A 26,576-nucleotide genomic window follows, 5' to 3' on the forward strand; every position below is an offset into this window, starting at 1 on the left:
TATATTGTCTCTATAGGCTTTTCCTTCTGTCCTTTCGGTATACAAAGAGATGATGTAAACCCACAGTCCTTTATATAAATTCCAAGTTTCTTATTCTTGAGGGAGGCTGTTTTTTCCTGTTGTACAAATCGCCTGTCCCAGTCCTCCTTCTGGGTGAGACACATGATGTGGACTGCCTGGGAGGTGCATGCACACAAAAGTCGCTGTGCTGGTGAAACTCTGCCTGGCTTGGCCAACCTTGCAACTGGGATAGTGAAGAAGAAACTTGAGTTTTTAAGTTAGTAGTACAAAGAATAGCTTAATAGCTTTTTCCAGTGATGCTTCCTTTTTCTTTTGAGGTTTACATGTTTTTAACCTGTAGGTAGTAGCTGTGCAGTTCCCAAGTGGCTTTCTAATGTGTGGGTCACCTGGCTTTCAGCAAAGCTACCAGGGGCTGCATGGCCACAATAAAGGCAGGCTGCTGCTTAGCTGAAGGAGGCAGAGGAGCCAGATCTGGCATGGCATAAACTTGTTCCTGCCTTGGAGCAAGTGACTTAACAGGGAGGGAGAGCTAGAGAGTTTTTCTCATTTTTACCTTTAATTTTAACTTTATATGTAGTTTATCTGAAATATAATTACAAACATTTGATATCTGATTGTGTTTTAACATTAAGAACTTTTGAAACTGCTGCTGTTCAGGTTGCTGATGTGATGTTTTTCTCTTTTCTGTTCACTTGTGCTCTATCAGGCAACATGAAGAAGCGCCTGTTGATGCCTAGCAGGGGTAAGACCTTGAAGCTGCGCTCAGCTTATGCTAGGAGAGTGATTTTTAGTTTCATCTGCTGGCTTGTCTGTGCTTTGTGGCTAATGAGTCTGTGTGCACCTTCTGTGTTGATGTCTAAGTGTTCCTTGGGTAACCACTTCCACCCATGGTTATGCTGCTCACCTTTCAGGCTTTTCACATGCAGGCGACAAGTCGTACAACCCTACTGAAGACACAAAATCCTGTGTTCGTAATTGATTACCAATTCCTCCAGTTGACAGAGCAGTCTTCTAGCAGTTCTGTGAAACTGCTGGCAGCTGTGATGGTTGGTTTGAAAATAGGTGTTGTTTCACTTACCTTTAAGAAAACAAAGTTTCACTGATCTTGAACTACTTCGAATTCACTCTGACCAAAAGAAATAGAAGACAGTATTTACATCAAGTCTCAAAGTCTCTGTATTTTCCACTGAGAGTGGACAGTCTCACTGGTGAGAGACTCTCTTCATATTCTCTGCTGGCAGTAGAAGATTATTTTCAAAATTTCCACTGCTTAAAAATTAATCTGTTCTGAGTATTGAACAAACCTCAGAAGCTTTCATTCATGATAATGCAGGAAATGTATACATGGTGTCACTTTACCAACTTCAATGGAACAAACCCATTCTGAATAGTTAGGCTAAACAAGTGTCATTGTGAGACAGGCAAACACAAAAACTTACCTGTTCCCATGAACTGGCCAACACTGCATGCCCTGATGTTAAGCTTTGTGATTAATGGCTGAGGCAGCGGATGGTTACCAATATTTACATGCATGCATACATGAGTGCATGTGGAGAATACAACAGTGAGGACAGTGGTTGTTCTACTGTCTGGCTGTCTTTGGGAATTTATGCCTTGATACCACGTTGCTGAGTTTTCATGTGCTTTGTAACTTGTCTTTTGGGAAGAATAACAAAGCTCTGCTGCCTTGGTCAGTTTTGCTTCCTTGGAAGCTTTGTCCAGTCATGAGGGATGTAGATGAAGAGTAGCTCATTGAATTTCCACAGCTCCCAGTGAGTACCTGCTTATGGGCATGGCGGCTGCTCCCTGCTAAATGTCCTCCTCAGCACGGGGACTGCTGAGTTGCTCAGCAGATGATGCGCTTGTGAAGCTCAGAGATGTTGTGGCCCAAAGGAGGGAAGTAGAAGAACAGATCCTTCTCTCAGGAAGGCTCTCTCTGCACTGAGCACTGGACTTAATAACCCGAGATGATTCTCTGGAAATGGAGGTTTCTTGTTTTAGTGTTCCAAGATAGAGAGCACTGCTCGTATAAGTATTTGATTAGATACGTTTCAGTCGTAACTGTTGCTGAAGCAGTTTGCAAAAAGATTTTGGAGGAGTACCTGTTCAGGCTCCTCAGAATACGTGTTTCTCTGAAGCAGGTGTGTGTAGCTGTGCAGATCTCCCTGAGCACCTGCTGCTTTACCTGCTCAATCTGTTCTCAGCCAGCCACTGAAATACTTGCAGTAGTACTTGTCTCTGTAACTGCTAGGTAGCAGAGTACAGTTCAGTCCCAAAATCTGTTTACCTGCTGAGGGAGTGAGTGTTAACTGAATATTTTTGTGAGCAGTTCAGCTTAAACTTGTTGGTTGAGGTTTATTTGCGAATGTAGAATGTTTGCCACGCTGCAGTTTGACATCTGAAATACTTCCTGACCCTGGGTTGCTGGAAGCTTTGCCAAGACAGGGAAGGAAGGGAACCACCTGCAGAGAAACAAAGTTTAAAGAACTTGGATCGAGATCTGCTGGGCACAGGGAAACAGATGGTGGAAGTTTGGTGGATCTCTTTCTGTCCTGTTCCCATTTTGTGTGTTAGTGTCCCTTAGCACAGGTTCCCAGTTGCCTTGCATGTGAGCTGGTAAGCCTTGCTGGCTGGTGGGCATGGCTAACACTGGTTTCCTGTGCCGTGCAAGAAGTGGGGGATCGTGGTGCTGAGAATGGAGCCATATAGGCTTACTAATCTGGGAGGGCTGTTGGCAGGAAGGGAGAGGAAGAGCATGAGTTGAAACTGTTCAAAAGAAGGGGCAAACAGCAGTGAGAGTAATGAAGCCTTTTGACTGGAATTTAGGAGCCTGTGAGTGAGTTACTATAAAAGGATAGAAATAAACCCATCTATCCAGAACTTTGGATTATAGCTGACCTAAAGTAGAAGGAAAGGATTAATGAGGGTAAACTGAATTGGTAGAACTGATCAGATTTTGCATTTACGTGGGTCCTACAGATACTATGGGAAATTGTGGGGGTTTCTGTGTTGTTTTTTATGTTTCTCCTCTCCCCTTAGTGATACACAGTAACATACTGGATTAGGTCACTGTAGGAGTGTCCTGCAAAGAAAAGCTGGTGTTCCAACAACTGCACAGAGGCTGAAAATACTATTTCTGCACAAATTTACATGCAGGAAGGTACTACATCCACCTATATTGAAATAGTTTTCACGGAGATGTTAACCTACTGCAATGTTGTATGGGTTATCCAGGTTTTTCTCTGCTTCCTGCTGCTGTGCTGTGTTGGTGGCACCTGCAAGACACCTTACAGTTTGGACAGGTCACTGTGTCAAAGTCTCTGACAGGTGACAGTGGACAGCTGTTGTGCTGGGCTTTAGCTGAACTCTCTTTGCTGGTGATAGAAATCTTTTGGTGCTGGGCTGTTACTTCCAAAATCAGAGGAGAAGTATGTACACTGTCAGTTATGGCTGGTTGCTGAGCTGATGGCATGTGATGAGTTTGTAAGGCTTCCTCATGGCCAGGTTGTAAAGCAGTATATAATCAAGAGATTTATTTGCAGGAAATAAGCCAAGTAGCAGCTTGTATTTTTGCTAAGTGTAAATCATTAAGATCCGTGTTTATGCATGGTAATTGCTGAATTTTAAGGAGTACTTCAGGTTTTTCCTTTGGAATTTTGTTGTTTAATTGCTTGTTTTTTTCTCTTGCTACTGTAACTCCAGCTAAGTAATTTTAACTTTTCTTTTTCTGACTCATGTCTGCTTAACTTTTTCAGGCTTTGAATATGATTTGTCTGGCCAGGCATCTTGAGTTTTGACCGGTGCCTGAATTCCAAGGGCAGGAAAATATTCTTAATCTCATGTCCTCACTACCTGCACTCTGTTTTATAAGAAGGGTGTAGTCCTTTCATCTATTTCGTTTTCCTCCTCTTTAAATCATCTTGGAGGCATCACTAGGCGTACAGTGCCCTTCCCAGCTCTCCTTCAACATTAGATTAGCATGGACAAATTGCTGCAGGATCCTATTTTTGGAGCATGAAAAGTACAAGGAGTCTCCTAAGATGTCAAATACAGTAAGATTTAAAAAAATTACCAGTTTATTGCTTTTTCACTAATGTTCTGGAGCTTGACTCACAGTCTTCACCATGAAACTTCCCCTAGAGAGATAGATTGGATGTTTTATGTCCTGGAACCTGTTTACTTGATTCCTTACACCTATCCAGTGTGGGATCCATGTGGTACTTGTCTATGCAAATTCCTGCTGGGGGAAGGGAGGTAGCATTGTTAGATTTTTATTTTTCTCCCCTCTCTTTTATACCATGTTAGCTTTCATGTAATCAAATTTGTTTTTCAGAGTCATCACATGCACTCTAAAATTGGCAGAAAGAGGGAGGACATGAATGAGTAGCTGGAATAAAGGGAAGGCTTTTCCCAGCAACAAACTTGCATTGATAACATGGTAGTGGATCCAATGCTGAAAATTGGAGAGGGTTTATAGAAGAGCTGTGAAAACGGTGAAGGGACTGGAAAACACACTGTATAATGGAAAATGCTTTTACCAAAGTGGAAGTTGTAGATGTTTGTCTCTGCTGACAGGAGCAGCAGAAGTATAATAATAGAGGGCTTTTTGTCTAGCTGGGAATCTAATAATGAGCTGCAGTAGCCAGAAGGTACAGTAGAAAAATTTTGGCTGGAAACAAGCTGCAGATTTTTGAGCAAGGTTAATTAACTGTTGGAATACCTTGCTTCTGCTGCTGGGGATTTCTAAACCCAAATGGAATGTCAATCCAATTTAACGTATTCTGGTTCATTGTCTCTCACCTCCTTTTTGGGAAACGTGAATGAACTTCTAGAAATTGAAGCATTCATCAGCCTAGCATGGCTTTAGTTCAGTTATCAAGAGATGAGCATGACAGAGGAAAAACTGTTCTTGAGCAAAACCAGCTATTGAAGTGGGAAGGTAGGGAAGTTCTGTAACATCAGCTATCTTGGGGACCAGAATTATCTCAGAGGTTTTTTTCCAGCTGACTTAGACCTTGCAGAAAATGCATCCAAATTCTGCCTTTATCAGCAGTGGCCCCAGTTGTTCTTCCAAAGTTGAGGAGGGTGTATTGGTCCTTTAGTAAAATGTGCGACACAGGGGGTATGGGGCAAAAGCCCTGGCCTTAGCTGTTGATATCCAAACCACAGTAATGCTGACTAATGACAAGAGAGAAAATGTGCAGTGTTTTTTAATGGAATGACTGTTTCTTGCCAGCAGCAGCACAGCTGGGAAGAGTGGCAAGTTGCTTGAAAAGCTTGTGCCTGTGCAACTTCCTTGCTTTAGATTATTTGACAAAAGTACTGATTATTTTTGAGAATTTTACTTAGGATTTTGTATTCAGATGTTAGGTGAAATTTTTTTCACTTGCCTTCAGTTTAGCCATGGTACTGTGTTTAGTTTCTTTTGGTGTTATGGATAAAGATCTGAAAATGAAATCAGCAGATGGGCATCATGCTCTATGGATCAGCTACTAAAAACCATTTTGTCTAGGAGCAATGGGATGGAGTAAGATGCAGATGTTGACTGAGTAAGAGGCGAGTTCATATCCCAAGGCAGTGGTAGAGAGCAGGTGTAATTAATGTGAGAGGAAATGAATGTATAACAGTGCAAGGGCAGAATTGCAAATTCTCAGATAATACAAAGCCTGAATTTGTAATTGAGTGGAATCTACCTGTGTGACACATATCATTCACATATATATATATACACACACACACACACATATGTATATGATGTATAATGCTCCTAACTCTAAGAATAGTGAATAATTCAGTGCTTTCTAGTTTACATAGTTTGGATCAGCAAATCCTAAAGCAGCGAGGTGTGCATGGTTTTGTTGCCTCTTTTTAACCACTTAGTGTGTTACAGCCAGGCAGAATATATATGATGCTCTTTTTGGAATGTGAGTAGATAGTATTGATTGGCTCAACTGTGAGACAGATGGCAGCTCTCCATTCTCAACATCCTTGTCCAAGGGTAACTGCTGACTTCTTAGAGTTGGCTGTCACTATCCAGAAAGTATTAGCAGGGTCCTTGAAGTACTTGTAGCAGGAGGTACAGCTTTGCATGAAGAGACACATCTGTGAGGTGGTTACAGTAAATTAGTGAGACCTGTTAGACCAAGCATTTTAGGAAATGCTGTCCAAATCCAATGAAGTTAATATGCAGGGGTTAGTGGAAAGAGGTGGGTAACATCCAAAATTAAAGCCACTCTTTGCAAAATCTCTCATTTGGAGTTACTGTGTGTTTAATGTTGTCTTGGGTTTATCTGTGCAACAGAGAACTGTGATCACTTCTGTGTTTCTTTACAACCAAACCAGTCTGTATATCTCTATTTGTTGCATGGGGCTGGGCTGTATTCTGAACTACATCAATCTTTCCCTTTTTTAACCTTAAACCTTTTTTTTCCTTTTCCTTTGCCAATCTTGGTAGGAACTTACTTAGGTAAGTAAATTGCAAATTTAACATTGTTTTTATGTACAACAGAATTTAAAGGAAATGTTAGTCTAGGTGGTGTTTGGTACAATTTATGTTCTGTTCTGCTTGTTGCACTTGCATTCCTGAAAGTTTGTAGCCTCTGATTGTTAGAAGGTGGACACTCAATCTGCTCACAGCAATAACACGCTCTTGGTAGTTATAAGAAAGGGAGGGATGCTAAAGTGTTCTTGCAAGCTTGTAAAAAGTGTATGTATGTATATGTCAACCCACTGAGACTGCCTCAAGTGAACCAGTAACCTGGAATTGAAATCCTTGTTCATCAAGCCTCATTCATGCATGAATTTTTATATTTTTTTTCTAGCTTGCTCACAAATATGATACTGTTGATGGTTTTGTTACTGCTGGAAAGGATGAAATCCCAGGAGGAGGATTCCTTTTGGAAAAGGAACATGCATATAAAGAGTGTATGGATTTTTGAAAGGAATGTATTTTAGTGGAGTAAAGTTGCTGGTTGTGAAAGTGTACATGAAATTCTCTACATTCACTGAGACTGGAGATGCACTTATGAATCTTGCTGCATATTGCATGCTCTGCATGATACTTCTCGTTGGTAAACAGAAGGTAAAAAACAAAATGACTAATTGCTTGATGAAGGACCCATATCTTTGTGTGTGGTAGATACTCTGAAGACTGAAGTTAGTAACTTTGCATAAATATAAATTTAACAACTCCAGGGTTTGTCCAGTGGCTGGAAGCTGGGCTACTCTTCCTCCTTGGTACTTGAGTCAGTTTTGTACAGACTCGTGTTGAACTATGAAATGGACTGTAAATATCCAGCAACAGTGTTGTATGTTCACACATGGAAAAGCACTGGAAGGTTTCTACCCAAGCAGAAAATTGTCCATGCTTCAGCTTCTTGAAGCTTGCTGTGGTAACTTAATGGGAACATCCTTGCACTCCGGCCTGTGCTGGGCATGCTGCTGAGGGTTTAGGCTCTTCTGCTTCTCGAAATGGCAGTTGTGTATCGTGTGGTGTTGGCAAAAAAGCAGGCAGAAACTGAGTAGTGGGAGTGATTTTTTATGCTGCCATTGAGATGCTGAGGTCCTCTCTCTAGAGTCGCAGGGGATGGGACTGGATCAGCAAAGAGCGTATTTAGTGTCAGGCAACCAGTGGGAACAGATGTGCTGGTTTGCTTTCCATTGGGAAATGAGATTCCACCACTCCACTTGATGTTGTTGGGTGCCACCTATCCCCTGCTCCTGCAGTGTGCTCTTGGGGTGGTGCTCTAGTTGCTGCTGGAAGTTTAGGTATTCTCTCATTCAGAATTTTTATTTTAAACAAATCTGAAAGCATGAGATTCAAATGAAATAGAGAGTGTTAGAAAAGGAACGGGTTGGTTGACTGAGAGGTAGTTTCCCAGTAGCAGCAGACTTGTGTTACTGTTTGTGGTAGTCCTTCCCCACCTGTGCTTCCTTAGGTGAAAGTATATTCATCTGCAGCTTTGATACTTCAGGAAGAAAGGATCATTAGGGCATAGTAACCTGCTGGACTGGTTTTCAGCCAAAATCTCTGTGATTGTGCTTATGCTTGAGGAACAGTTCTGAGGTCTTTGGCACTGAGTTGTGGGGAGTGGAAGCCTGCTCTGAGGGTGTCTGTACGGGGATTAGATGTTTTATTACCATTTCAGTAACAATGTAGAATCATCTGTGGCAAAGGACATTTATGATTCGCTGCAGCTATACCTTCAGTTTGTCTTCATTTTTTCCTCTGGTACTTCCTCTTTATTTCAGAGACTGGCAGGAGGAATTGGATGTCAGGAGATTTTCTGGGGCCTTGGGTTCTTTTCAGTGCTATGGAAAAAGCCCTCAAACATTTAATCTGGAGTTTTCAGAGTATATTTCAATTTCTTTGGCTACAAAAGAGTGGAAGACCTACTTACAGGCACGACTGTAGACCTTTACACTTTGTGGTTTTAAAGGTTTGGTCATCCTAAAAGCTCCTTTTGTTGTTTGTGTATTTCTGTGTCATTTGGAGGAGGTCAGTGTTGTTTCTGATGTGGAGCTGTGTAAATTCAAGCAGTTGGACCATAGATTATCATTTTAGCCCCCCAAATGATCTTCTAATGTGGATAAAGTGAGGTTTGCCTCAAAACTTTCTGCCCCATGGCTTCTCTAGACATTCCACCATAAAATAAAGTTGGACAGTTTTTTTTCTTGGAGAGGAGCTGCCAAAACTGTTGTATTCTGCTGCTGATTTAAATTCCTGTGCTGTCTTATTTTTAACCTGCTTGTTGGATGCATGTGTGTGAGATGCATCTCTCTCTCAAACCTTGATCTGTGAAAATGGAGCAGGCACGTGGGGCAGGTCTGAGATGGTGAGTTACCTGTCTGTACCCTGCTCACCCAGAGACAGAGGATTGGTTTAGTTTGTAGAGATGTCTGTATCTCACAGACTTCATCTCTCGCACAGAAGCCACCAAAAACTTTTGGGTGAGAATCCATTGTTTCCAGTACGGATGCATCCTGTTGACTTGCCAGCTGTTCTGCAATGGGTTACAGATGTTGTGCTGTCTCTCTGCATCTCTTTGGTGCATAAAAGTTGCTCATTTAACAGCAGTGCTTTGGCTTCATATGCTTTTACTGTAATTATTTTTTTAATTGCCAAGTGAATAAGATCTTTTTAGTGCCTGTTTTCATTCTTTCAGACTTCAGATATCGAAGTGTGACTAAAGGGAAAATTCACGGATTAATTCACTAAGATTAACATGCTAATTGATACCTTACTGCTGTGATACCAAGAGTATAAATTGTATTGAAACTGTAGCTTTGTTTTGTGTCCTATTTTACTGGAGCAAAAAGTTGTCATGGGCAGCTTTATGCTAGAAATGGCAGATTGGGAGCGAGGTGTGTACCCGTTGTTAGCACTGCTTCTCTGCTGTTTGAGGGCTCTGAAGCTTTGGGGCTCAGAGCAAGCAGCACTTCTGCTTAGCCTTTGCTCAGTTTGCATCTCTCACTTCTCCCCATGGAATATTCTGGGTTAATTGTGGTGCTTAGGAATAGCACTGTTTACTGTCTGTCATACATCCATCAATAGTCATCGCAGCAGCCACGTATCAGCTGCTTCTGTAGCCCAGTCTTTTTTGGCATCAGGGATGGTCTTCGTACAAGAAAAGAACTGATCTGGACTGCAGTTAAAACAAAATGTGTGGCTTCAGTCCAGGGACTAGCATCAGTTGATTTACATCTCTCAGAGCTCCTGTGAATGGAGAAAACATTATCTTTCAGTTATGGAAGGGGGAAATAAAAGACGAGTGCTGGAGCTTAGCTCTTAAGCTGACAGATTCTGGTTGCATCCTGCTGGCTGTGCTGTTTCCCAGCATCCGTGGAACTCTTTGTCCATCCATCTCAAACGGCTGCTCACAGCTGTGTTTTGGATGCAATTGCTGCTCCCATGTAAAAAGGAATGATTATCCGGCGCCTGCATTGCCTTTGTCAACATCCAAAGGTTGTTACTGGTCTTTTAACTTGGTGCCTGGTACATCTGTCCTACAGATTTGGTGGAAATCTTTTTGGCAATTACTTCTTCTTCTCCATGGATGGTTAAACACAAAAATGCAGCAAAAACTGAAACCATGTGTGTTCCCATTTGGGGTAGCTGACAGCATACAGCTACACAGAATGCAAAATACACTTGATATAAACTGTTGATTTTAATGTGGTGTCATGATACCCAGTGCTCAGAAAATGTCCCCTGTTCCGCCTTCCTCCCTCCTAATACATTGCTGTGGCCTGTGTTTCCTGTCATACCTGATGCAAATACAGTATGTTTGGCTTTACAAAGGAGAACCTCAGGGGACCTGTTGGAATACGGACCATGAGCTGTGAAAGTTCATTTTTGCCTGACTCTCTGAAAAGTTTTGCTCTCTCATCACAGCTTAACTCACTGGCAGTAGGAAGGTTCAAAGGTCAAGCTGTGAAGCTTGCTGTGAATGTGAATGCAGAATTTGTAGTGGTACCTTCTCCAGCCAGTGACAGCATTTGCTGATGCCTGTCCTGTAGTAGCTGTTGGATTTGATGTGCTGACATGTCGGTTCTCAGCCAGAAGAGGATGAGAAAGGTGGTTTGGTGCACGGATGTTAATGAAATGCTGTTTCCTGAGAGCGTGCATCTTAGAAAACCAAACAGTGCCATGCCATGCTGCCTTACAGCAACACATCCTTCTCCTAAACCCCCAGACCATTGTTTGTCCTGCAGGGTCTCGTGTCTGCAAAGTGCAGTCCAGTGCATGCACTGTGGCAGCGTGATGGGGCACCTGATAGTGCAGCGAAGCACCTTGTCAGACCAAGCTGTTGTGCTCGGTGCTGTAGGGCACCGTTTGTGTTGCTGGGGAAGGGCTTTGTGTGGTAGCTGGAGTCACTGTGCTCTGTGGCTGATGGAGCTACGCCTGTGGAAGTATTTACTTGTGGTAGGTTCAGCTCTGTTAGCTAACAGCTTGTAGCTGACGTCTGAGCCGAGGGGTTCCCAGGGGACCCCAAGGAGGATGGAAAGATTCTGTTTGTTGCTGTCTTGACAGTGAATAATGACGTCAGTAAATTCCTCAAAGTAAAAACAGAACGTCATATTTTTCCCAAGACTTGTGGAAAACCTTGGATCCGAAGGAAGAGGTGTACTTTTAGTGGTAGTTTGAAGAAGGTGAGAGTTAACAGAGAAAAGACTGGGCGAATGGAACGTGTTTGTAACTTGGGGCCTCTGCTCTTCAAACCATGTTGTTAAGGAAGCTCTTTTCTCAGACAGTTTTCTAGGATGGGAGAAGTTAGTTCAGTAGACAGCTCTAGTCTTAGCAAAACAACACAGTTGCAATCATAGCTGCGTGTGTTTTGATTTTGTACTTTTTTCTGTCTTGGAAAAGCAATGGTCTTACCAGCTCTATTCTCTTTCCTGTTTGTTAGGTCTGCCTAACCACGGACAAACCAGACAAATGGTAAGAGAATGTTCATTTAACCAAAACAGGGAAAAGAAGAATTATTAACCCGTGCTAGATAGAACACCCCATTAAACCGTAGTGCTCACTTCCACCTTTGCTGTTTGCAGCTGGTCACATTTCCCAATTAACTGAAAAGTAAAAAAAAAAAAAAAAAAAAAATATTATTTTGGCACATATGAAACATCCAATTGGTTAAATACATTTTAAACCTCAAATCTATCTACCTGTTTATCTACAAATGAGATCCTGTTTTGAATGGAACATTTTCTTTCTGCTCATGCAGAAGCTGAGTGGCTGTTTACAGCAAAGTTTTGGGATGTGTTTCTAGGTGGAATGTGTTTCCCTGCAGGAGAAAGGTTTAAATGATGGAAGGTGTGTTTGGAAAACAGGGATTTTTGTTTGTTTGTTTGTTTGTTTTTAGGAAGTTGGTGTGCAAGTTGTCTGCTGAGAATGCTTGTATTTTATGTTCCTTTTTTTTTTTTTGAGTAAAAATTATTCCTAGCCTTTCATCTATTGTGCTGAGTTTAATAAAGGACAGAAGCAAATAGCCAGTCTCAGTGATGTGTCTCTGGCAAAATGCTTTCTCATGAAATTCACCCCAGTGTGAAGGGGCCAGTGCAGAGGCTCTGCATCCCCTTTGGCCCTTACATGTGGCTTTGGGAGACAACTTCAAGCATATTTTCCCCCACCAACCAAATGATCTTCTGATGTTGATAAAGTGAGGTTTGCCTCATTAGCTGAACTGCCACAATGCATTGGTGTCAGCAGAGTCCCTGTGACACAGGTTAGTCAGCAGCAGGTGTCTGGTGGTCACTGAACAGCGATCACAGGCATTATTAAATCTGACAGTGTTCTGGGATAGTGTGTAGAGTCCTGAGGGGAGGCTATAACTAGAGCATGCCAGGCTGCTTGTAATAACAGAGTATTCCTTTGGTTTGTTCCTTGATCCGAAGTGGTAAATTGTATTCCTCCATGAATTCAGCTTAATTTTTTTGTCACTGAGGAGACTGGCTACTTGTTTGTGTCTGCTGAATAAACCAACTCAGAGCAGTGGGAGAAATCTGCGATGACCTAATACTTTTTAGGTGTTTTAGAGTGAAACCACCAGAACTGTCTTGATTTCTGGTTGCCTGATAAAATGTGCTACTGAATGAAAAATAAAAGGTCTGCATTTCAGGATGTATCATTTGAAATAGATTTCACTGTGCAAGTAGAGAAAAGGCAACCTGGAAGCACAGAGGTGCCCTTTCTAGGTATTTTCAAGAACATTTTCCGGAGTTGCTCTCCTGTGTATGTTGCACATGTGGAAAAAATATCCTTTGCAACTTCAACAAAAGGATTTTCTTGGAGAAGCCTCGTGGAGGAAAAAAAAGCCATCAGACAAGCTTTTATTTGAAACCTTTTGCTTAACAAATGCCAAATCTCAAAGCAGTTGTTGAAGTATTTCAGTGGTCTGCTGTGGTGCCGAAGTTCTCTTGTTTCACATGGAGCTGGGCAACTAAGAAATTAAATTGTTATTGCACTCGTATGCAACAGTTTTAAAGAGCTTAGGATTTTAAAAGGTGGGATTTTGTTTGTTTAGCTCTAAAGCCCTGATGTTCTACAGGAAGCAGATCTTGCTAGAGCAGTTGATTAAGGCTGGTCAAAAAAAAGTCATCTATCATTTTTTATTTTCTCCTCAGATAAAAAATGAAATAGATGCAGGGTTTTGTTGGGTTTTTTCCCTTGATTGTCAGACTGAAGTCTCCCCTTTGTAAGTCAAGGTGTTAAAATTTGGTTGAGCTTTTGCAATGACGTGATACTTAAGGATTTGAACACCTCACATCCCCACTGTTCCTTCTGGGGTGGATCTCCCAGTGCAGACATCTCTGACTTACATACTCAGTTTCCCATTCCATGGGCAGAAGGGGGAAGCCTTGGAGCATCTGAGGAGATGATCTGACCTCAGATGAATTAAATTTGTACCAGGACGTTTTCTGACCAGCTTTAATTTATTCATATCAAGTTTTCTGGGCCTTCATTTTGCATCTTTCCCAACTATTCAGTGTTACTGATTTCAGTGGGATTTCTCAATGTACTAATCAGCAGGAAGAGGGGCAGCAGAACTGGACTTCAGTGATCAAGGACAACTGCATTTGAGAAGCTTAACACTTTGCTCCCTTTCATCTGCACCTCTCTTAACAACAGTTCATGTTTTTCCAGTTGAGTCAAAGGGGGGTTACTGTGGGTCTGGAAAATGATGCCAGTGTTCATTCGCAAAGCAAAAGTTTTGTTATGGGAAATCTGTTATGGGAAATCTGTGGTGTTCAGTACTAAAAGGATTTTATTATAAAAGCTGCTAGATTTGTTTTCAACAACGTATTTAATTCTATACTATCCTCATTAAATATTAACCTCCCTAGAACAAAAAGGATATGGGTAAGTTTAGTACCACAGAATAACTGTAAATACTGATTTTTGTGTTTGATTTGCTCTGTAGCTAGATTTCCTTCCCTGAAATCAATAAAGTTGCTCTAGATTTATGTAGTAGCTGAAATCTTAATTCTTATGCTCAATCTTTTGAACTTGATGTCATCTTTCAGACACAAGCAACAGATTATTGGTAATGCCTGCCATTTTATTATTTGTCCTGTCGCTGGAGTATTGCTGTCCTATTGCATATTGAAGGTGCCTAACTTGTATTGCTTGTGAACAATTGCTTATATGTGAATTCTGTGTTCTGGGCCAGAGGGGAGGTATTTATCATAAACTCTCAACAAGTTACACGAAAACTTTAATTCTCTTTTCCTTTGAGTGCTTTTCATGTGCTGCTGCAGGTTTGTTGCAGTCCATAACTGTACGTTTTTATGTATCACGTTAGGGACCAAGCCGAAACTTGCTGCTCAATGGGAAATCATACCCAACAAAAGTCCGATTAATTCGTGGTGGATCCATGCCTCCAGTGAAAAGGAGGAGGATGAACTGGATTGATGCACCAGATGATGTTTTTTACATGGCCACTGAAGAAACCAGGTAGGAAACATGGTCTTCCAGAGGATTTAAGGGGAGGCCTTTTGGTTTGTGGGTGCTGCAGCTGATGTTGTGGTTAGACAGGGATCTCGTCAGCAGATCTGTTGCTACAAACTGAAGGCAGAGACCACTGCCAGTGTTGAGGTGAGTAAAGGCTGGGAAATACCTCATCATGCACTTGCATTCCAGAGAGAGCAGATTCTTCTTCTTTCAGAGGAGTTACTGTAAGAGATGGGCACAAAGGGGAGGAAGACTGGGATGAGAAGTTCACTTGGTTCAGACCCATCACTTCCCTTGGAGGTCCCACTGCAGTGGGATTGGGGCCCCCTGGCTCACAGGTGATGCTGTGGAGCAGAGCCTCCTATACACAGAGCTCTGCGTGCCCTCTTGCATGTTGAACTCTTTTGTATTACCTTTCAGAACACCTCCTAGTGTGTCTGGGTACTGAAATCTGCAAGTGACAGAGGGTTTCCGTGGGTTGAGTTGACTCATTTCTTTGGTAGTTTATATTTGCCACCACTAGCGGTGAGATTTAGCCCCGCAGCGTCCTCCTTTGATGGTGCTGCTTCTACTAGTCCCTCTTGTTGCTCTGCCCACAGGATAAAAATAGCAAAAGAAACTCCTTGTGTGAGTTTCACTTTAAACTCTGTTTACAGACTGCTGGCAGAGTGGTAGAAGCTATGTGGCCTGATCCCTAATGCAAATGCTTTGTGTGTATGTTCCCAGTATTATTATTACTAGGAAGGGAGGGAGAGTTGCTCCTGGGTGTGGTGAGAAGGCTTTGTGGTTTCCTCCCAAGAACTTGATGTCTCTCTCCTGGGTGACCTTGAAGAAGGTCAGAGCAAAGCTGCAGCCCTGCTTTCCAGCCTTCTCTGAGAGCAGAGGTGCCGTCTGGCTTCTGTCATGGTCTGAAGCCTGCAGTTATCAACACTTGCAATATCAGTGCCCCAACAGCAGAGAAGCACTTACCTTTCTTTCCAGCTTCTTGCAGAGATGGACCTGAGAATTACTGGATGTCTGAGCCCTTACAAGTGACTGAGGAGGTCAGGAGTTTTGAGTGCTTTGTCTCTTCCGGTACTACTAATTTGGCACTACTCTGAGTATTGATTTGTTCAGCATGAAGTGAATAGTCAGTCTTGACATCCCCAACCTCCATCTTAGCCTGCAAAGCATGTCAAGTGCCTGTGGGCCTAGTACCAACAGTGGGCTTCATAGACAAGCTGAGACTGGTAACGCTGGAGCTACTAACCACTGATCTATTGGATCATCAGATTTCAGGGCAGGAAACACCCTGTAAGAACTCAGAAGAAACATGAAATAAATTTCCCTATCAGACTTGATCCTATGGACACCTCTAATGCAACTATGCATTTCACACCAGCTCATATCTTGACCATGTCTTTCCCTTCTTTCTGTGCCTGCAACTTGCTGTGAAAGAAAGCAGTGGGGCTCCATATATGATTGAAAATTAAGCGAGAGAAGTATTTAATTTTCAGGGGAAGCAGTTTCCTTATTCCTGTTGTCATCTTGCTTTGATAAAGAGGTACTGGAACCCTGTTTCAGACCTGCAGCTGTGGCAAATTCACATACCATTGTAGATGCAGGTGTATGGTCTCTAATTCACTCCTTAGATGCTCAAGGCTTATTTCATAATCCTACATCTACGAAATACTTCTTGACATCTTCATCATCCAGCCCACATGAAATACTGCAGGTGTGTGGTAGCAGTTTATCAGTACAGGGTCCTGCCCTTTGACCTGTACAGAACAGAGAGAATATTCATCAAGTGTGGTGTTGGTCGTGACAACAATTTACTGTAAAGATTCGGAATCATTTGCTCATACAGAACCACTGACTGACACAGGAAAGAGGAGTCCCACAGCAACCAGCACATCTCTAATGAAAATCCTAGTTCAGTGATAAACATCAGCTCAGTAAGATCTTATCTCTTCTATTTAAAAATAGAGAAAGAAAGAAAGAAAAGAAAAAGAAAAAAAAAGTCTTCTTTGTCTGACAGCCTTGCTGCTTAGCTGGCTGGTGAGTGGTGAAAGGAGATTTTTGGCAGCCTGTTAAAGAGCAGGGAAGCCTGAGCACTGTAGCATTGTCAGTGGCACGGGTTTTCTGTCGAGCATTTCACCTCTAACTTTTCCCTGAACCATCTGCTGCATTCCAGTGTCAAGAATGTAAGACTTGTTTGTGAGCTCTGAAACAATTTGAGCTTTGTGTTGGCTCCGTAGCAATCAATCTAACTGCAATATCTGCATATCATCCTCCAGCTGAGGGTCAGGCTGTGTTCTCAGTCACAGAAAGTAGGTTTTTCTGAAGTTTTACATGCTCCCTCCTCCCCTTTTTGTGTAGCGCTGTTGAGAATGGTGCTGGAAAACTGGATGGCTCTGAGGGAGTAGTTTGAAAAGCTGGTCGAATGAAAGGAGTAAGTTTCTGCATTCAAGCTTCACAGTAAGGAACTTGGCATTTATAACTTATGCAAGCGGAGGCAGCGAGTGACCTGATCAGAATCTAGAACTGCTGCAAGACGTGTTTCAGATGGTGGCGTGGCTAAGGAGGCACATGGGGGTGCTGCAAGGAGCTCTGCTGGCTAAAAGGAGATCAAATGCAGCCAAAAAAGTCTTGAAAAAGTAATTACATAAATGTTTTTTTATTTTTCTCCCCCACCACCACTTTGCCACCTTGTTCTCTCCTCTCCCTGTGGCCTTCCAGCTTCAGAGAAGAGAGAAAGAGGGACACTGGGCAAACAAAAGACATGTCTGTGTGAGTGTAAGTTCTGTGCAGCAACTTGTCTTGTTCAGTGGGCAAAAAAAACAAGGGAAGACATGACCAAATCTGACAAGAGCCGATTCAAAATCTTCAGCTGGATTTGATGATTTGTCAGTTGTTGTGATGCTAAGGGTAACTTTTACGGGAAAGAAGGACCACTTTCTTCAGCAACCATCGTATCTCAAAGACAGAAATCATAACACAGCGATAGGCATCAGCTCAGTAAGAATGTATCTCTTCCATTGACAAATAAACCAAACCAACCAACCAAAAAAACCTCAACAACCAACAAAAGGGATTTTTGGTCCCAGCAATGTTCACTAACCAGATTTGGGGGATAGACAGCCGAGATGTGGACTGTAAAGCCTTTCCCCTCAGGTCTTGTGCTAAGCCAGAAACTCGTTCCATCAGGAGCCTGCAAGGGAAGGCAGTGCTGCCTTATCAGACCCTCCCTGTTGCCCCAGTTCCTCAGCTCAAGGCTGTGCATAGTGGGTACTGGTGCACTACTCTTGTGAATATTTATTACTTTCTTCTCTAATCTCTATATGCCTTTGACCACTACAACATCCTCTGTAAAAGAATTCCTCATTCTCATTACACAATATATTTTTCATTGTTGCAGGTTTTTTTGGTTTTGATGGGGTTTTTTTTAGGATATTTCCTTTAGGTCTAAGCCTGGTATTGACAAAAAGAAACAAGCAGTCATTCAGTACTGTCTCTGCCTAACTTATTTTGGTAATTTTAAAACTTTGGTATATCCTCTCTCCCTTTTCTCTCTCTCTTTTGCTTTCTCTCCATATGGAAAACTGCTTCCTGCATCTGATAAGACTTGCTGCCAGTCTTGTAACATATAGGGAAATCCTTAACAAATGCAAGATATGAGTATTGCCCATTTTTGGGTTGGGCATACATAGTGTGCAAGAAATAATAAGAGGAGACACCCTATTAGTGTTCCCAGCGTGGGGGAAAGGCTCCAGTACTGGTTCACTGGTTAGAGGCTGTCACGGAGCAACCCTGCACAGCTCAGCCTTGAGGCACAGCTCCATGTTGAACTGTGGGTTTCCAGGAGCTGTGTGCTCCTGCTTGGGGCTGAGGAGCAGCAGAGTGCTCTGCATTAGCAGGTGGGAAGTGACCAGCATTGCCAGAAGCGGTTTGGTTGTAACTTGGCTTTATAAATTCACACAAAGCTGCCTCCAGCATGTCCGACTGATGAAAATAAATTCAAAATAAATCTGTGGTATAGAAACGGACTATCCCGACCATTTCACATGTTATATTCACAGCAGTAGACCCTGGTGCTTCAAGGCTGGACCAGAATGCCTTCTGCTCCGAGGGGGAAGGATTCTGGAACAGAAAATGCAATTTCCTCATCATTGGGGGGTTTATATATCAGAAAACCTAAGTTTCCCAGGGAGGACACAGCAAAAAGAACCAGAGTCAGCCCACCCCGTTAGCGAGCAGCCCCTGCGTGTGTAGGCCTGGTTTCCCTTGAAGAAAGGGAGAAACCTATGCTGCCTTAGCATCCAGTCTCTGTAATCCCTTCCTTTCTTCCTTACTGTCTGCAGGAAAATCCGCAAGCTGCTTTCCTCCTCCGAAGCCAAGCGAGCCGCCAGACGCCCTTACAAGCCTATTATCCTCCGGCCCATCCAGACAGTGCAGCTCCGCCAGCCCATGAATGATGAACCCATAATCATCGAGGATTAACACACGCTGAGCTCCGCACGGCGGCGGATCTGCCCGACAGAATCTCTCCTCCAGTATCTACTTGAGTTTCTATGGCTACAGCATTGAACTAACTGTTGAAGAGAGGGAACTTTTGAGGAACTGTTTTGCATCTTTTAAACCCTTAAAAGGAACTCAGCCCTGCTCTGAGCCTCTGACCACAGACTGCTCTCTCTCTGTCTCTCTGTCTTTCTCTCTCACGCTCTTTCCTTCTCTTTTTTTTCTTTTTCCTTTTTTTTTTTTTTAATTTTTGGTAGCCTCTTTTCCCTTTTGCTTCTACCCCTTTTGTAGACAGGGGGAGGGAAAGTAAGTTTAACTTATTAAGAGAATGTGGACTAGTACTTTTTAGCTTTGTTTCCTCTTCTGATGTATGAAGAGCTAGAACCCTTCATTTTGTGACTGAGCTCTCATTGCAAAGCCATTTTTATGAGGCTGTGTTGTAAGATTTTTCTTTTCCTTTTTTTTTTTTAATTTTGTGGACGGTGCCATTTTTTTATTTCATTTATATTATTTCTTTTGTAGATAAATTTCCAACCTTTAACTGCTATTTGAAAATAGGAGCTGAAAGCCAGCCCCAGGTTCAGCCAGTTTTCTTTGGTCCTGTCCCTTCTGTTTTTTGGATCATTTTGCACAGCCGGTTGTGCTCATGCACAAGACAGAACCAACTCAGGCTGAGAAAGGAGTGAGCTAAGAACTGAAGAACCTTGCAGAACATTACACTAACGTTGTGTGCAGTGGAGGCCAGGCTACCAGAATTAGGTGTCCTTACTGTAGTTGCTCCCTGGGAGATGTGGCCCGTGGCATTTCTCCCAGTAACCAGCAGTTTGTGTGCTGCCTTCTCTATGACACCTGGAATCCTACGTGCTGTTAGGCCACCAAGAGCCAGCAGTAGGCCCAGCAAGTGTAATGAGTTGCTTTGCTCTGGCTCCAAGAGTCAAGTACACCAATGCCCAGGGACATTTTGCTTAGAACTCTGAACCTGTTTGTGCATCAGTGCTTTTGGACGTTTCCCAGGATGAGACCTGGTTTCTCTTTAATTGCATTACTGTATGTTTCCCGTTTTGAAGGGACTTTAAATTACAGATGGCTTTTCATTTGAACACATTGTGTCTGAAATTAAGTGGTTTTTTTCCCCCTTGACATTTCTTGTGTTTGAGGTTTCTTGCATCTCTTGAACTTCTTATGTATTTGCAAGTCTGTATCATTTCTTTTTCATATGTCTTCTCATGGCAGTGCATTTGCTGAATGCCCTGCTTGGTTTTGAAAGGATGTAAACTATCATTTGCAACTTGTGCTGATCTGTACATGTACCTGCCTCAAGCAGACACAGCATGTAATAACCCCCAAGTCATTCCATATGTGTCAGCGGTGAGATGAGCCAAAGTTGTATTTGGGTTATCACAGTCCAACCGTGATTCTGTGCAACTCTGCTAACCTGCCAGGTTAGACGGAAAGGAATCCCCACAAAATGAAAACAATTCAGTTAACTTTACTTAATAAACCTGGAAAGTGAGCTTTTGTGAAACATCTGCTTTTTGTCTCTTGTGAAATAGCCGCTGCAGCTCGGGGGCCGTCTGCCTGGTGCACGCACCTCTGCACCTTCCTTCCCATCCTGGAGCCGTGCTCTGCTCTCCAGTGTTTGTGCATCCCTGTGCCACTGGTGCTGTTATGTTGTACAGGGCAAGAGTCACTCACAGTTTGATTCCCCTCATGTGCAGTTTAAACATTTCCAGCGGTTCAAGCTCCCTCCTCAGCATCTCCCTCCCTCCTCCTCTGAAACGTGGCAGCAGACGCAGCGCTGGGGCTCTGAATGAGCCTTTTGTCCACAGAGGCTCCTGTGTCCTGCTGCTCAGGGCATGACTGGCATGTGGCAGAGGGAGATCCCTGGGGGTCAGCAACCCAACCTGGAGGCAGTTCTGTCATTCTGTGTTGCTACGGCCGGTCCTTGCTGGGACGAGCGGCGCAGGCTCCATGTTTGGTCTCGTTTGCTGCTCAGCAGTGGTAGGATTTACTCCGTGGCTGTGAGTAGCTGTGCAACTTGGCAGATGTAAGTGTATCCTATATTACTGGTCATGTTTCCTGTCCATAACTTAGAAGTGGAATGGAACAGCCATTCCTGAAGGATATGCTAATCAGGAAGGGCACAAGCTTACTCAAAGGCAAAAGCCTTCAGGGCAAGGCACCAGTGACAATTGGCAGTTTTACTTTGTCTCCATCAATCTTTAGGATTAACCTTTTGTACATAAGAAACATTGCCAGCCGCAGGAAGGTTTTGTAACGCTTTTCTCTGTGGGGGAAAGCTCTCACAGGGATTCCTTCCTGTATCAAAATGAAATCTGAATATATCACTTTGAAAAACTCCATGCCCGAGTTGGCTTCAGCCCCTCCGCGGTGGGATTTTGAGCCGATGCCTCTGCGGTAGCAGAGACCTGTGCTCTGCCTGGGGCTGGGGGAGCTCTGACACCCCGGTGTGCCAGAGTCTCTGCACTGTGATTCCCAGTGGATGAACTATTGATGAGCCTGGTGAGAAGCGGCTCCGGCTGCACCGAGGGCTCAGGAACCACTTGGGGGTGCCAGCCCTGCAGTTTCCAGCAACTTAAAAGCTTTCTTGGAGCAGCTCCAGAGATTGCTCTGGGAACAAGTCCAGGCAAGGAGAGAGCATGTCCTGTGCTGCCCTGACTTTGAAGGATCCTTGTGTGTCCTTCAATAGGGATGCTGGTTTTTGGCATGCGGTAGCGGACTCCACTGCCATGTGTTTCACTGGCTTATGTTTGTACCAGCTTGGGAGGAGGGGTTGGAAGATACCTTTAGCAATGGAAGGAAAATGCTGGTTCTTGGGAAGTGCAGTGAGTGGTCCTGCCACTGACCTATCCAAGCCTGAGGCGTCACTCTCTTAAGCCGACTGCTGTCACTAAGCCTCTCCTGTACCAGCCTCTCCTGTATTCACATTTATGTGCTGTAGCTGCAGGAATTGCCTGTAGTTATTCACCCTCCTGCTCTAGAGCCTTGTAAAAATAAAACAACGTTCATACAGCTGGGGTACTGTCCCATTTTCTGTGTCCCTTCTGCCCCCTGCTTCTACCTCCTTAAGAGCCCCTGAGGTTGTAGGGGACACATTCTGCTGGGAGCTGCAGTGAGGGCCGGGCAGGCACTTGGGTGCATTAGCTCCATGTGCAGAGCCTGGAGTTTGGAAGTGCTCACCTGGAGCAGGTCAGGTCTACCACACGTGTGTCCAGGATGTAGTAAATTTTGCCACATGCATTTGGGTGTTTTCCTTTAGCCATATGTCCCTGGCATCCCCATCTTTCACTTGCCTCTCTTGCTAGCAGACGTGGGAGCAGGCATGTCACAGGCTCAGCTCTGATCCCTTGGAGAAGGCTGTGCTCTGTGCTCACGTGGATGGAGCATGCTGGTCTCCAGACTCAGTACCATGCTTGCAATTTTACAGGCTTAAAAGAAGCAGGAAGCTGGTCAGGAAAGTATTTAAAAAACAAAACAGAAATCCAAACATTCCTACAATATTTTATGCCAAAATGCTTTTGTTACAGATTTTGACTTTTTTCTTTTTAAGTTAACTGTGGTATTTTGGGAGCTTTTTTTTTACGTTGCATTTTGCATTTTACCAGCCTGTCAGTAGCAGCTCCCTGTGATCTCTGCTTTTGCTGCTGTAACATGAAGGCAGCGCCCTGACTGTAACAGCACTGCTGAAACGGTATGAAAAAAAGCAAAGCATGACCAAAACTAACAATTCCGAACCTGGCATTCCTGCTGTGGGAGGAGGGCTGTAACCGGGACACTACTGGAGAGTTGTAAAGCAAAATACACGCTGAAATTGCCTTTGAAATGGAAATTTGGAGCCGGTGCCAGCTCTGCTGCGGGCTCTGGCTCTCAGAGAGAGTGTTACACAAACCAGACCTTAGGAAGCTGGAGAGGCTCTTTTGGATGGTCGGCTTGCATCACGGTGGAGCTGCCTCCCACTGCCGTGGGAGGAGAGGGCACTTACCTGCTTACACAGGGACGTGGGCCTGAGCACTGGCATGGGAGTTGTGCCAGCCTGGGGGATTTCTGGGAAGAGCGCGAATAAAAACTTGCGGATTTTGACTGGCTGGGGGAAGCAGGGGTTTGACACAGTTACAGAAACTGGACCCTGCATCTTTTCTGGTTTTCTTAATCCATCAAGAGGGCACAGGCTTAAAAACACCATTAACCCAAATAAGCTTTGGCAGCAGCTTTAGAGAAAGAAAGGAGGGATTGCTGCAGAAAGGCAAGTCAAGGCATGACAGTCCTCTCTAGCTGGTGAGGGTTTGTTTGGGGTTTTTCCTGTAAATGTACTTTTCAGTCAGTGTTTTTCTAGGTGAGCTTGCAAGAGCCAACAGTGATGGGATCTACTGTGATGCCCATCTTCAGGATATAAACATGTCTTGGGCATGTGTCTTGAGCACGTCTACTGTCCCCCCCGAGGGAGGAGGCTGGCATGGCCCATGTCCCCATGTTCCTGTTACCCTCTCTTCCCTTCCTGGGGGCTGACAGAAGGGTTTTGCCCTGCTCAGCCACCTTTGAAACCTGGTGAAAGACTCAGTCTCTGATGATCACATTTTAGGCATGCAGGGGGAGGAAAGCTGCTGCAAGAAAATGCCCACAGTAAATTCAGATGGGCTGGGGACTTGTCTCCACCTCCTCTTCAGCCTGGAAGAAAGTCAGGCAAGGTCAGGGTTGAAGCACACTTGATTCCTGCCCTGGGCTTTGCAAGTTCATTCACCACATTCCTGGAGCGAGTATGAATAACATAAATTCAGCATCTTTCTGCAGACAGCTTCCTCCCTTCCCGCCTGCAAGGGGACTCTCCACCTGGATCCAGTGCTCCGTGGGATGCTGGCAGCGTCACAGCGAGCAGATTTACAGGTCCTTCCTGGAGAGTTCCAGCCAAGTCGTGCTCGTTCAGAGATTTTTCCATCTGAGCAGGAGCGAGTTTGTTCCCCCTGCCTGCGTCTTGGCTGCCCCTGGGCAGGACACGCAAGAGAGGAGCGTGTGGATCGTGTGGATGAGGAGCCGAGCCCGGGGGTGTTTGCGCGCTCTTTCCCTGCATCCCAGGAAGAAGCCCATATTGTCTGGTGAGCGCTGGGGGCAAATGCATCCTAATGGGCGGGTCTTCCCCCTTGTGATGCTGAAGAAGATGGTGCCATGGAGACATCACTCATGAGGTGCTGGATTATGTGTCCAGCCCCATCCCTACCCCAGGAGCTCGCTGAGAGCTGTGTCCTGGAGGTGGTGTGCACATGGGCCACAGACAATGAAAGCTGGGCAGCCACTTTCCACACTTTTCCTTCTGCTGTGCCAGCCCTCGGAGCTGTATTGCACCGTGGCTGGCCTGACCTCTGGCCACAGCATGTCCAGCAGGGGCTGTGGGACTGGGAGGGCTTAATGACAAACTGCCCTGAGCTGAACTTTGCCGCCTAGGCCTGACTCTGAGCACAGCCTGTTCCCTGGGGCAGCATTTTCTTCACGTGGAAAAACTGGGGAGGAGCCACCACTGCCAGCCACCCCTACACCTGGCTACTCTCTGCACAGCCTCCTGCTGCAGTCCCACCACAGTGCCTGGCTCTCCCGGGGGTTTGAGTGCTGGTCTCTCCAACTGTTTTCCTGCCTTTTTTTGGTTAGAGCACTGCTGCTCAGGCATTGTGATACTGCCTCACAGAGGCATTGTGCCTGCTCTGTGGAGGTTCGCGTGCTCCACACCAAGTATCTACATGCTTGGCATCTGCATGCAGCCTGCTGGGATGCTCACTGGCCCTGGGTGGGCCAGCAGCCACAGCCCCTTGGGAAGGGGTCGCAGGGACAATGGGGACATCCATTCCAGGTTGCAAGGACAAGTGGGATATCTGTAAACCTGTTTATTGCAGGCGTGACAGTGCTATCGACTGTACCTGATAACGGCAGGGACTCGGGTACCTTTTAAAGGAGAGAAGTGACAAGTGGATGGTTGGAGCTCCAGATAACGGGCGCCGGGGCCAGGCGGTGACGTGCCGAGCCCTGGTCGGTGGCATGTGCTGCCTGACAAGAGCCAGCTCCTGCCAGCCCCTCGGCATGCTCTTGCTCTGCTCCTCCATCTTCCCATCTCTTGCTAATCCTTCTTAAGGCCCTGTGCTCCCCCTTCCCGAGCCCTGTGCTTATCCTGCAGATGCCCTTCGTCAGCGAGGCTGGGTACCTGGCATGTGTAGGCTGTCCCTGCTCCATCTGCAGTTCCTCCCCACCTCAGCCAGCCCGGGGCTCCTTGTGTTGGGGGGTAGGTTTCCCCTGCTGCAGGCAGGCTCCTGTGCAGCCCCAGCAGCCCCAGCTCCCATGCAGCCCCAGCTTGGGATGTAGGACAGCCAGATCCAGGCTGGCAGCCACTGCATATCCAGGAGGGCTGTGGAGAAAAAAAGAGAGAAAGAAAGAAATGTTTTGCAAGGTTTTGTGAAAGGCTCCTTCTGTCACATCCCTGAGCAACCACAGGGAACTGCTCCCAGGCCACGAAGGGAAGCCCAAGCAGTTTTTGCATGAAACTCCTGCCTAACAGCAAAGACCAAGGCAAAATGCATGCAGAGCTGGGGCAGCCAGTGGGCAGTGTCTGTCACTTGCATGGGTAGCAGGTGGCTGCTCTGCCGTTTGTAACCAACCAGCGCCTGGTTGTGGGTGTGTCTGGGGGTGCAGGAGCTTTAGGGGTGACAGAGAGCTGCAGCGTGTCACCCTGGGGTTGACCCTGTCATGGGGGGCTGGGCATGTGGTCTGCAGGCCTTGCATAGATCACTGACCTCTGGGCACACCCAGCCAGCAGCAGGGGGTTTTTGACTTAACCTTTTTTATTGGGTATTTTTTCCCCTCAGTCTCTTCTTGCCCTGTAACAAATCCAAAGGATCCTAGGTGCCAGAAAACATGAGAGAAGAGGAATGCTGTCCAGCTCCAACTCCCCACATGAGCAGCTCTGTCTGGGTCCATGAGTTTTTGTGGTATGCATCTGAGGGAAGAAGAAAGAGCTGAGGATCGTCAGCGCAGGGAGGGGGATAGAGGTGAGCCAAAGGAGAAGCAGCCTGAGGGGAGTTATTCCTTATTTATTCCTTACTTTCCCTTAATCTCTATTCAAAGCTCTCTGTTCGACCTGCCCTAGGCAGAGGTCCCAGCCTCACGCCTTTTGCAGGCTCCCAGTGGAGCTACAGACACTGGCTTTAGGATGTGGGCTTGCTTCAGTCTCAGTCCCATCTGGAAAGGATGTTGTAGGGATGTGGCTCCTGCTCCACTCTGTGCAGCACCCCTGAGGGAAGGGGCTGGGTTAGAAGCCCCCACTTTATTGGGGAGGGGGATGCTGGGCTGCCAGCCACTCAGTGCAGGAAAGCCCCCTCACACCCCTGATGTGGGTAATTGAGGGCACAGCCAGATCAGCAGAGCTCCAACATCAGTGCCCTGCGGAGCGATGTGTCTTGACCAGGGAGCCAGCTGGCCATGGTAGCTCAGGAAATCCTGAGGCTGCCCAGGGATCGTGCCATTGGAAGAAAATGGGTCACCTACGTCCATGGGGGTGAGGGCCGAAGGGATGGTCCCCTCAGCCAGGACACCCCCGGGCACTGCAGCA

The 26,576-nt window shown here is 45.1% G+C and overlaps 1 protein-coding gene across 4 annotated transcripts in view; it reads left to right on the plus strand.

Moving 5' to 3' along the window:
- The window catches only part of MTA1 (metastasis associated 1), a 77,213-nt gene extending 56,718 nt beyond the window's left edge, over window positions 1–20,495 (plus strand). The window contains exons 17-21 of one of the 4 annotated variants that reach the window (XM_027658421.1): window positions 728–763; window positions 6,476–6,487; window positions 11,430–11,461; window positions 14,325–14,476; window positions 18,814–20,495. In XM_027658421.1, the coding sequence (XP_027514222.1) occupies window positions 728–763; window positions 6,476–6,487; window positions 11,430–11,461; window positions 14,325–14,476; window positions 18,814–18,952 (371 nt within the window). In that variant the 3' untranslated portion in view covers window positions 18,953–20,495. The remainder of the gene's footprint in view (window positions 1–727; window positions 764–6,475; window positions 6,488–11,429; window positions 11,462–14,324; window positions 14,477–18,813) is intronic. The other 3 variants (XM_027658422.1, XM_027658424.1, XM_027658423.1) reach the window with 3 other exon arrangements.
- The last annotated feature ends 6,081 nt before the right edge of the window (window positions 20,496–26,576 follow it).

This window comes from Corapipo altera, unplaced genomic scaffold, assembly GCF_003945725.1.
Source record: "Corapipo altera isolate COAL_440 unplaced genomic scaffold, ASM394572v1 79, whole genome shotgun sequence".
In the NCBI taxonomy this organism is placed as follows: Eukaryota; Metazoa; Chordata; class Aves; order Passeriformes; family Pipridae; genus Corapipo; species Corapipo altera.